This window comes from Eucalyptus grandis, chromosome 4, assembly GCF_016545825.1.
Source record: "Eucalyptus grandis isolate ANBG69807.140 chromosome 4, ASM1654582v1, whole genome shotgun sequence".
Taxonomy (NCBI): Eukaryota; Viridiplantae; Streptophyta; class Magnoliopsida; order Myrtales; family Myrtaceae; genus Eucalyptus; species Eucalyptus grandis.
Genome location: NC_052615.1, coordinates 5,047,304 through 5,059,153, shown reverse-complemented (window position 1 = coordinate 5,059,153; position 11,850 = coordinate 5,047,304). Strand labels below are relative to the sequence as shown.

At 38.9% G+C, this 11,850-nt stretch overlaps 1 protein-coding gene across 1 annotated transcript; it reads right to left on the bottom strand.

Annotated features, from left to right (window-relative positions):
• Positions 1–227: 227 nt before the first annotated feature.
• On the bottom strand, positions 228–1,323 carry LOC120292460 (probable LRR receptor-like serine/threonine-protein kinase At3g47570). Its single transcript, XM_039310647.1, has 2 exons — positions 762–1,323; positions 228–628 (listed from the first exon to the last, which is right to left on the bottom strand). Exons 1-2 carry the CDS (start codon positions 1,321–1,323, stop codon positions 228–230), a joined length of 963 nt encoding a protein of 320 aa, XP_039166581.1.
• Positions 1,324–11,850: the final 10,527 nt, after the last annotated feature.

Below are 11,850 nucleotides of genomic sequence, written 5' to 3'. Positions count from 1 at the left end.
ATACAGAGTTTTAGTAAATTGACAGTACTCAAGAATGTATTGCAGGCCCTATGCTATTTTAACATATATACAGATACGGATGGTGGAATATAACAACTATCATCGTTAAAGAAAGATCTTCAGTTATGTATTTTACCTGTACGTTTGCGATTGCATAAACAATACAGAATGTATAGCAACGAGAGAAGAGAAAAGTTCTAATAAGATTTATGCTATAAACCTGTTGTTCATTTTTGTCCGTGTAAACCCCTTGCGAAGAGTTTCTCTCTAATCTTTTGCAGCTGATTTGCAGCTCCACTGATGCTCATCCGTCTTCCAGGCACTTCACTGGAGCAAGCGACTCCAACATTATATACTATAAACAAGCACTCTTGAAATATGCCATCGCTTTCAGAGAGCCAATGCTGAGGGCTATTGGGGCTTAAATGATTCTCTCTTTCTTGAAGCAGAACGTGATCTGTAATTTCCAGCACTTGTTCAGGCAAAGCTTTTGCCACAAAATTATGCAGAGTAAAATTGTCTCTTAATGTGTCATCGGTGGGGCTCAACCCTGTGAACATCTCCAATAAGAGGATGCCGTAACTATAGACATCGCCTTCTCTTGAAACCTCGCATCCCATTGCATATTCTGCCACAAATATAGATCATAGTGCGGGTGAAATAGAGTTCAATGGGCATAAGAGGTATCATGTAGCTACCAAACCTAGACCCAACAACATTTTTTACCTAGATAAACTTTCTCGGTTTGAAAGAGAGATTACCTGGTGGAACATAACCAATTGTTCCTCTTATTCCAATTGAGCTCATCTGATTAGCCACAGTATCAGGGGATGATCCAAGAAGGAACTTTGCCAATCCAAAGTCACCAACATGAGCAACCATCTCAGCATCTAAGAGGATATTGCTCGGCTTTAGATCACAATGAACAATTGGGATGTGGCATTGGTGATGAAGATAATCCAATGCGGAAGCAACACCAATAGCAATGTTTATCCTTTGAAAGAAATTCAATTTCTGGGTAGGCTCATTGTTGAGAGATGGTTTTGGGTTTGGATGTAGCCACCTTTCGAGGCTTCCATTTTCCATGTACTTGAAAACTAAGGCCTTAAAATCATTACGATGATAATCAACACCTGAACAAGCTGTCATCATATTTAGAAGATTTCGATGTTTGATGTTCTTTAATGCCCCGCATTCCACCACGAAGCTCTTTAGAGCACCAAGATGCACTAAATTGAGCACCTTCACCGCAACGAATGTACCATTCTCCTCAAGTATCCCCTTGTAGACAGAACCAAAGCTTCCAACACCGATCAAATTCATTGAAGAAAAACCATCGGTTGCTTTTAAGAGTGTTTGATAAGATATGTTTGGCCATAAATCCTCCATGGAAGTTGAAATCGGTTCTTTTACTTTCTTCTTCAACCAACAAAAATATAGAAAAGCCAGAGTAAGAGCTATTCCGAGAATGCAAAAAATAACACAAGCTAACACTACCAATATATGGATTTTTCTTTTCTTGGAGCTTTTGGAGGTGCATTTGGGGAGGTGAAATGCTGGCAATCCCCCACAGAGGGCATTGTTTCCAATAATAGAAGTCATGGTAGCATCCTTAAAGACTCCTTCTCGCGGTAGCATGCCTTCAAAGCTATTGTAAGACAAATTCAAAAGTTTCAAGGAATGAAATAATGTTAAGAATTTTGGAATCTGACCCGACAAATTGTTTCGTGAAAGGTCAAGTTCTTCAATGCCTCCTAACGATCCGATTGATTGAGGAATGAACCCGTGGAAGAAGTTTCCCTCCATCCTCAGTGTTGTCAATCCAGTGCAATCCCCTAAACTATTTGGGATTTCACCTCCCAACATATTGTTGGAGATGTCCATCGTGGTTAGAGTTCTCAAGTTCCCTACTTCTGTGGGTAGAACCCCGCTCAGATGGTTGTGAGACAAGGCTAGAGTGATTGTTATTGATGAGAGACCTATAAGCCGTGGGGGTATGGCACCACTGAGATTATTGTAAGAAAGATAAAGCTGTTGGAGAGATTGACACTGTGATAGATGTGAAGGAATGTGCCCATGAAAATTGTTTTGATCAAGACTTAGTTCGATCAACTTAGTTAGATTTCCTAAAGAAGTAGGGATGATCCCTCCCAGGTTGTTACCATGCAATTGCAATACCATTAGATTTTGTAAATTCCCAATATTTGAGGGGACCTCGCCTGAAAACTTGTTATAACATAGAGATATAATCTGTAAGTTGACTAGATTTCCAATCTCTTCGGGAATCTCACCAAACATTAGGTTATCGTTCATACCGAAGGACTTCAGAGTGCTCGAGAAATTACCTATGCATTTGGGTAATGCCCCATCGAGTCTATTCGAACCAATTTTGAAGATCTCTAATCTTGTGGAGTTTGTCAACGAGCATACGAAGCTCAAGTCTTCAGATTTTCCACTTCCTAGGTGGTTATCAAAGATGGAAAAATGCCGAAGCTTAGGCATATTTCCGAAAGAAGGCACTTTCCCTGAAAGCTTGTTTCGTCCGGATTGAAAAAGCCCTAGCTTGGTCCAATTGGACATTGAGGGAGGAATTGGTCCCTCAAATTGGTTTTGGGCGATGCTAAAATATTGAATATTTGGAAGCGTCAAGCCTAAGTTTGTAGGAAGACTCCCCTGCATCTGGTTAAGTGCAACGTCAAACCAAATTAGAGAAGAAAGATTGAGCATTGAGGATGGAATTTTGCCGGACAATCTGTTTTCTAGCAAAGAGATAACTTTTAAATTTGTCAGGCGGCCTAGACCTTTGGGAATGCTCCCGCTCAAGTTAATTAGCCCGAGTTCAAGAACTTGCAATGAAGACAAGTTTCCAAAGGAGGAAGGCAAATTCCCATATAATGCATTTTTATACAAAGACAAATATTGTAGCTTCGACAATGAACCGAGTTCCATGGGAATTACTCCAGTTAGTTGGTTGTTCGCAATGCTGAGGGCTACAAGTTTTGAGCAACCTGACACATTTCTAGAAATTTCTCCGGCTAGTGAATTGTTGTTTAGCTGTAGCCAACGTAGGCGGTGCAATCGCCCGACTTGCAGGGGGATTTCTCCAACGAGACTATTGTTTTGGAGATAAATTTCACTCAAGAAGCTTAGGTTTCCGATATGAGGAGAGATGGAACCTGAGAGTCCTAATGACTTCAAGTTCAGGACGGTGACCCTCTGGTGTCTTCGGCCGCACGTGACACCGTACCAATGGCAAAATCCAATGGTGTCGTTCCATGAGTCAAGCACCCCGTAAGGGTCGTTGACTGTAGCCTTAAATGCGAGGAGTGCGAGTTTGTTGGTTTCATTTGTGGTGGAGGAGACTAGGGCAAGGCATGACGCAAGCACAAGTGAGAGAAGGAAACAGCACGGCTGTAACTGCGCAAATATGAAGTGCGCTAGCTCCATAGCTCGAGTAGAAGTGAGTAGATATGAAAGGAGGGATCGTAAAAGGAAACGAGAGCTGTGGCGAGTGCTAATGCAAAATGTGAAGAGATTTATAAAGAGGGGTGGAGTCTGATGGAGAGCATTTTGAGGAGCCTTTTGGGTTTTCCTTTTTCCATGTTGCAGACAAAGCCAAAACGATGGCGAATGAGCATCTATCAATTGTCAAACCCCCTGACCTCGGCTCAAGCACTCAACACGATCGAGAAGTTGCACTACTTTTTCCTCTAGACCGTCACAAGCACTCAACACGATTGAGAAGTTGCACTACTTTTTCCTCTAGACCGTCACAAGGACTCAACACGATTGAGAAGTTGCACTACTTTTTCCTCCAGACCGTTACAAGTAAATGATATTGACTCGGTAGCCAATGTTCCAAACCATCCATTGGTTTTCGCTCAATACCCCGTAATGATAATACATAAAAATCATAGTAAAAATCCTATATGGTTGATCCTTTAAGTTCAACCCGCTTCAAGTCAGGATGACTAATCCAGTCAATCTTGTTTAGGGGGGGAGGGGTGAGTCTTGCTTATATTTACTTTTGGATTGAACCCGTTTTATGGTTGAATCAATAACGTGGAAAATCAGGGCATGATGGGGCAAAAGTCTTGCTCATATTTACTTTGGGTTGAGCCCATTTTACGGGTTGGATCAATCATAGCAGTTGAGTGGAAAACAGGGGAGTCTTGCTTATATTTTACTTTTGGTTTGAGCCTGTTTTACGGGTTGGATCAATCACAGTAGTCGAGTGGAAAATTGGCGGAAGCTCGATGGTTGGGATATTGACTTCAAGTCAATCGCTTTTTTGACTTGAGTCCATCGGTAATACTTTAAATTATCCCCCTGAGAAAGTGATCATTTAATGCGGGAGCTAGGATGTCACCCCACTACCAAGACAGTGGCTTCTTCTCCAACACTCCTATTACGTATTTCATTTTCCTTTCCTCTGGATTTCTTATTTTCCAAATTTTGGAACACACTCATTCTAAATTATATTATTTTTAAACTTTTCTCTATTTTCCAAATAGGATGCCATTGTAGCACTTCACAATAATTTCTTCACGGCCACATCGACATTTTCATTTAAGGAAAAAAAGAGAGTATATGACTTGAGAGCCCAATCGCCCAAAAAAATATTCAGGGACCTAATTGCACATATATGTTCTGGGATTACCTTATATTTTTTCCTCACGAATTAATGAAAATAGCAAGTCTCATAAAGAGTAGCGCAGAAGAATTTGCACCTGCACCCACTAGAGAAATCTAATAAACACAGGTTACTTGATTGGAATTAAGTGAGACTAATTATATTGAGGCATATAAGGATAGTACCTACTATGCACATTGAGCATTAATATATATCCTCATATTGCTGCATTCTAGAAGGCCAAACTTGAAAGTTACATCACCTTGTTCACCCACCAAAGCAATAGTGTTGCCTCTATCTGACTGAACATAGCCCACCAAAGCGACAATGTTGCCTCTATCTGACTGAACATAGCTCTAGGAAGAGAGCAATTCGTGACATCCAATTATTTTGTGCTTTGACTAAGCTGATGGAGAGCTGTCGTTCCTAGTCACATTACAAAACCCAGCGTTTGTTGAATTAGATTTCCAATAGCTCATTAATTGCAATTCGTCTTAATGAGCATCATACAAGTCAAAGGAAAAAAAGAAGCAGGGGAATTTTATTTGGACTTAAGTAAATTGATAGTAGTCAAGAACATGTGCTCATCACTGGCGTATGCTAGTTTGAAATACTTATAGATATGGATGATAAATGATAATCAACTATCATTTTTAAGCAAAAGATCTCCGCTCATATATATTCCCTGTAAATTTGCATTTGGGTAAATTAGAATAAATATATAAAAACGGGAGAAGAGAAAACTTAATAAATTTTATCATACAGAGTGTGGAAACCCAATGCAAAGGGTTTCTCCCCAATTTCTTACCGTTGATTTACGTGCAGAGAGAGAGAGAGAGAGAGAGAGAGAGAGAGAGAGAGAGAGAGAGAGAGAGAGAGAGAGAGAGAGAGAGTATGTGACATCCTTGATTTCGACCCTTATTTTGGTCCCAACTAGGAGGCTTATGTGTCCTAAAACTTTCAGATAAATTATCACCGCAGATTGAGGAGGAGGAGGAGGAGGAGCATATGTCCCGTGTTCCTTATTCTAGTGCCGTGAGTAGTACTATGTATGCTATGGTGTGCACTAGACTTAATATTTCATAAGCTGTGAGCGTGGTTAGTCACTATATGAAGCATCCTAGTAAAGCTCATTGGGAAGCTATAAAGTGGATTCTCAGATATTTGAAGGGGACAATAGACATGGGTATAGTGTACCGAAGGAACGACAATGGCAATGTGACCACTGGTTTTGTGGATTCGGATCACACCGGTGACTTGGATGATTGCAGATCTTTAGCAGAGTACGTGTTTATGCTAGCAGGTGGTGCAGTTAGTTGGAAAGCGTCCTTACAAGATCACATTGCCTTATCTTCGACTGAGACAAAGTACATGGCATTAACCTTTATAGCGAAGGAGGCGATATGGTTACAAAGTTTACTCTTAGACTTTGGGTTAGAACAAAAAAGTGTGGATATACACTGTGATAACCAATGTGCGATATATTTGGCGTATAATCCAGTTTATCACGAGCAAACGAAGTATATTAATATCAGGTACCACTTCATCCAAGACGTCTTAATTAAAGGTAATGTTATTGTTAAAAAGACTGTTACAGTAGATAATCCAGCAGACATTATGACTAAGTCTGTTCTTTTAGTGAAGCTCAAGCTTTGCTTGAACTTTATTAGCGTCTGTGGAAAGTGAGTGCCCATTAGGGCATTGGGAGAGTAGCATAGATGATGATCACTATGATTTAGCTTCAAACATCAAGTTAAGATGGAGAATTTTTAAATTAATGTCTCGAATTTGAATTCGGATAACAATTTGTTAAACCGAATTTTATTAAGGAAGATTTTCCAAGCGGATTACAAATTAGATGAAGAAGTCTTTCTTATTGGATTTTCTTTTGGACATGCAAAATAAGTAAGGAAACAAGTGAAGGAATTTAACCTATCACTACAAGACAAAAGAGGAAATAAAAAATAAAGATATAGCAAAGGTTTTCTTTTCTTCCTTGTGCAGAAGCCTTGTTATGTTGAAGCCTAAAGTTGGTGGGCCCAAGTCAAATTGTTGACCTTGGGCACACACACATATTAAATGCGTTACTTTTAGCTAGAAAGTGACGTGAAGCCCTAAAAAGTAGAAGAAGCAGCACATCTAGAGAGCGCCGCTTGAGAGAGGAGCCATTCACACGATCAAGAAAAAGGAGAACGTGAAGCAGTACACACGTGGACCAAGAAAAAAAATAGGCGCTGGAGTTCTTGTTTTCGGCGTATGTAGAGTCTTTTGTTTTAAGCTTGAATGCGTGGTAATTTTATGACGTGAGTTTATGTCTAAATGAGTTGTTTATTTATAAACACTTTGAATTTGGGCTTAAATCTAGGTGTAGGAAACACTTGAGCGTGTGAGTAATTATAAACTCTGATTCTCCAATTATAGTGGATTATTTGCTGATAACTCTCCCCATGGACGTAGGTACCGATACTTGAACTAAACCACGTAAATATACGATGTCTTTATTATTTCTCGTTTATCTCTTTGGAGTTTGCACGTTAATATAAATTGCAAGATTTTGTCGTTTCCGTGTATTGTATTCCATTAATTATTCAATTTCTTCCCCTTTATCACTATCATGGCCCCTCGAGAGATCTTCAGTACTCCACCTTCAGCGGTATACTTACAACTGATGTCATCAAGTGTCCCCAGAGAAATCAGATTATTCTTGAGCTCTGGTATACCTTACATTTGTCAATGTGTGCATCACCTCATCGTGTATCCAAATTCGAATTGTCCCTATCCCAACAACCTTACAGACTGCATTATTCCCTGAAATAACTTTACCACCATATGTTGTCTGGTAAGTAGTAAATCAGTTCTTATAAGATGTCATATGATAAGAACACCATGAATCTAGCATCCATTCGTCTCCTGACGAAGTAGTAGTTACACATAAAACAACTTCTGCATCACTAGTGCTCCTTTTGACAACGTTTGCCACACTGCTTGTTGCAACTTCTACATCTATCATATGTATTCTTCTGCTTTGGACAATCTCTCCTGATGTGTCCCTCCTCGTAACACTCAAAGCACTTCACGTATCCCTTGGACTTTCTATGATGTGATTTCGATCTACTTTTACTTTTACTGCTACTAGGCCCTCAATGTTATTCTTTACCATGAATCGTCAATGCTTGTACTACTCCTTGTGCCAGACCGTCATCTCGCAACTTTTGTTGCCACTCCTTAGAGAAGAATGCGGATTTTACCTCTTTTGAGGTAATTGTAGTACACTCCTGCAACAGTGAATTGGTAAAACACTTCCATGACTTTGGTAAAGAGGCTAACAACATTATGACATGTTCTTCATCATCAAGTATCTTACTGACGTTCTTCAAATCCATCATGAGTTTATTAAATTCATTTAGGTAAATTTTAATAGACGTACCTTCAGTATATCTAAATTGAAACATCCTATTCAACATGTATAGGTGGATTGTTCAAACCTTTCTTCACATAGAGTACCTGAAGTTTTGCCCATAATACTGCGGCATCCTTCTCCTCAGCAACCTCTTGACCTGGGCCCACCAACTTTAGTCTTCAACGTAACAAGGCTTCTGCACAAAAAATAAAAGAAAACCTTTGCTATATCTTTATTTTTTATTTCCTCTTTTGTCTTGTAGTGATAGGTTAACTTCATTCTTTTGTTTCCTTACTTATTTTGCACGTCCGAAAGAAAATCCAATAAGAAAGACTTCTTCATCCAATTTGTAATTCGCTTGGGAAAATCTTCCTCAATAAAATTCGGTATAACAAATTGTTATCCGAATTCAAACTCGAGACATTAATTTAACGCAAACAATAGTAATAAGTTTGCCTTCCTCCATTTCACCTCTATTATGCTACAAAGAATTTATAATGTTAGTCATCTCTCGAACAATGTGACGAATGTCCATTTTACATTCAAAATTTCATGGCCTTCATATTAATTATGCTCATGGATTTTTTTTTTCAAGTTAATCTATAAACAAAATTAAGACATTCCAATTTGAATTCGCGCTACATGGAAATCGGAGATGTGTCTTACCAACTTGCTTTACCACGTGTCCTAGCAAGAGTACCCAACGCTTTCCATGTATTTATGCTGCAAAAGTATACTCCCAGACCGAATAATGTCATTCATTATAGGACCCTACAAAATTCAAGAAAACATTACTTAAAGGTTGCAAGGCCAAGTATTGAGGCATGCCACCATTCTTTATGTGAAGGGGCAATGACAAAATCATAGTGAAAGACAAGTGACATGAGAGCTAGAGAAAGATATGAAACAAAAGTATCTCCGTTATTCGAATTTTTTAAGGGGGTTAGATTCTAATATTCTAAAAAAGGGGAATTTTGGAAAATAAAAATAAAAAAGAAGAACAATGGAGTGCAACATTTGGATTTATTTTGAGAAGGCAAGAAGAGAGAGAGAGAGAGAGAGAGAGAGAGAGAGAGAGAGAGGCTAAGTACACGGCCTAGATGACCGAACATGCTTTAAAGCTTCTAGAGGTCTAGGATTTTGAAGTATTATCAAATATTCCTAGGACAATATTGGAAACGTATACTTATATTTTGGAGAATACTACTATTTAAAAAGGTCAACGGTAGATAGGGAAATTGGATCCACCATTAGATTAAGGGGAGATTCACGGTTGTAATTAGAAGGACTTATGTACATATAGGCATAATTTCCCCTTCATTTGTATCATCCCACAAGTCCAACACAATAAGAGTAATAGAGTGGCAAAAGAACACCCCAAGTGTCAAAACTTGGCACAATAGGACATTTAAGTGTCAAAAATTACAAAAGTACCACTTAAGTGATATTTTTTTTTTTTTTTTTGAAAAATAAGACATTTGAGTGCCATATCTGACGAATCCCGCCCAAAATCTTACGTGGCAATTTTTTATTAACTTTTCTTGTTTACGTGACTCACCGGAAGGCTAACTCACCAAATAAACACAAAAATGACGCCGTTTTGGCATAATTAAAATTTTAATATAAAAATTAATTAAATCAAATTCAAAACCAAATTTAAAAAAGGGAAGGGAGGAGGAAGATGAACAGGCGGCGGCTGCACCTGTTCATCTTCCTCCTCCCTTCCCTTTTTTAAATTTGGTTTTGAATTTCATTTAATTAATTTTTTATATTAATTAATTATCACATCAACACCAAAACGATGTCGCTTTGGCACTGTCTAGCCACATTAACATGCAAAACGACATCGTTTTGCATTAGGCTCGCCGAAAAATTGTCACATAAGCATTTTGACTAGATTTTCTTGCCGCTGACACTTAACTAATCTATTTTGCTTCGATTTTGGCATTTAAGTGTCACTTTCCTAACTTTTGGCACTTAAATGTTGATTTGTGCCAAGTTTTGGCATTCCAGGTATCCTTATGTCGTAATAAAACATTCTCTCCCAAAAGACTTCTCTCTTTTGAGTTTCTCTCTATGATCCTAGGTGGGCCAAGTGAATAAGTGAGCGATGGAAGGCTAAGCTTAGGTAGCAACTACAAGAAGGGGCGAATGAGTTGAAGGAAGCCTAAGTGATACATGTAATCTCAAGTGTTGGCCCATGACAAATGATATCAAGATAAGTTGTACACAATGTGAGTGAGAGAGTTGGTGGTGCATACCATGTCACGCCCCGATCCTCGAGCGCGTGCCCATCCTTCGGTGGTCGATAAAATTTTGCGACTTCCCAAGACGAGTCACCGACCCTTTCATTTTATTACACATGCATAAGTGAATAATAAATCCCCTGACAGTAACCATCTCGGAATAGAAAAGTAGGACAACATATTCACAAACAAAACATATTTTTATAAACATACTGAGTCATGTACAAAAGTCAACAACCAAAAAACTTCAAAAGATTAGCTCTCAAAAGAAATTGTCCTATCTGACTCACACCTCAGATCTCCTCAGCTTGGCTCCAGGTCCTCCACCCTACGGTCCTAAAAAGTTAAAGCCCACGACGGGGTGAGATATAAATCTAAGCGAGTTCACGCTCTAAACCCCGATTAGGAGGGTAATACACCTAGAGGTGTCCTAACCTTACAATCACAACCATTGAGACTTACCTCGCCTCAGTTCCCTCCTGCACGTCAGTATAATTCATATAACACATAAGTGCAGTAATAACATTCAATTCAATGGAGTGCCTCCAATCACATCTCCGTCAATCACCACTTCTCAATCAATCAATCCATCCATCAAGTCTACCATAGAGGTCCCGATTATAAGATCAAATCGCTATGACACGTTCCATTCCGTGCCACACAATTTCGTCCCATAATCCGACGTGTTTAACTCATTCAATAATTCACTCTAATTGATCACAGTCACACAAGCACGACCTATCATACGTTTTAATTGATTACAGCCACACAAGCACGATCTAGTCGTCACACAGTGGATTTATCTATCACATAGTGGATCCATCCGTCACACAACTAGGCGTTGTCTCGTCCCATCGAGCACAACAACGTCTACCTCAAGACGACTTCCACATAAAAGCATCGTTCACTCAACACACAGCGGGGGACGAATTCTCTTAACCAGCACATGATTATTCAATCACGGCCAAGGACATTGTGCTTTGCTCTTAAATTCCTCAATTAAAATAATGTCTTGACTTATTTTCTTCGTGTTAAAAATACCCAATTAAAATAACCGTGTGTGGGTACACGGTCGGCCTGAGCAACAAATATAATATATTTCTTTTGGAAAATCCCACTATTTAATATAGTCTATAAGAGCATTTTTGATGTTGTAAACCGACGCCCGATATTTTCTAATTAATTGCCGAAATTAATAAATTTTGGGATAAATACCCAAAATTACAAATCACACTCAAATTACACAAAATAGCACTCAATTAAGTAAACAAACCATACCATTGCGATCGGCATAAAATTCTGGTCACCGACTATCCTGGTATAATTTCCATAAAATAATAATTAATTAAATAATTACAAAAATTAATTAATAAATACCAATAAATAGCAAAAATGCACACTTAGGCCGGAAAAGCCTAATTAAAAGCCGAGACAGGCCCGGAAAATTTCCGAACTTATCTAAAGCCAAGCCTTCTCTTCTTATAAGATGTTCCTCTTCCTTCCATCGTCGGCATGCTCTTATCCTACTTCTTATCCAGGTGGTAGACCACGACTCCTCACATCCCGTCTAA

What these genes read in the sequence shown, in the direction of transcription:
- LOC120292460 (XM_039310647.1), bottom strand. Translation starts at nt 1,323, where the DNA reads ATGAATTTGATCGGTGTTGGAAGCTTTGGTTCTGTCTACAAGGGGATA. An exon ending in AATTGGTTATGTTCCACCAG is followed by an intron (nt 629 to 761) that starts GTAATCTCTCTT and finishes TATTTGTGGCAG; the next exon opens with AATATGCAATGGGATGCGAG.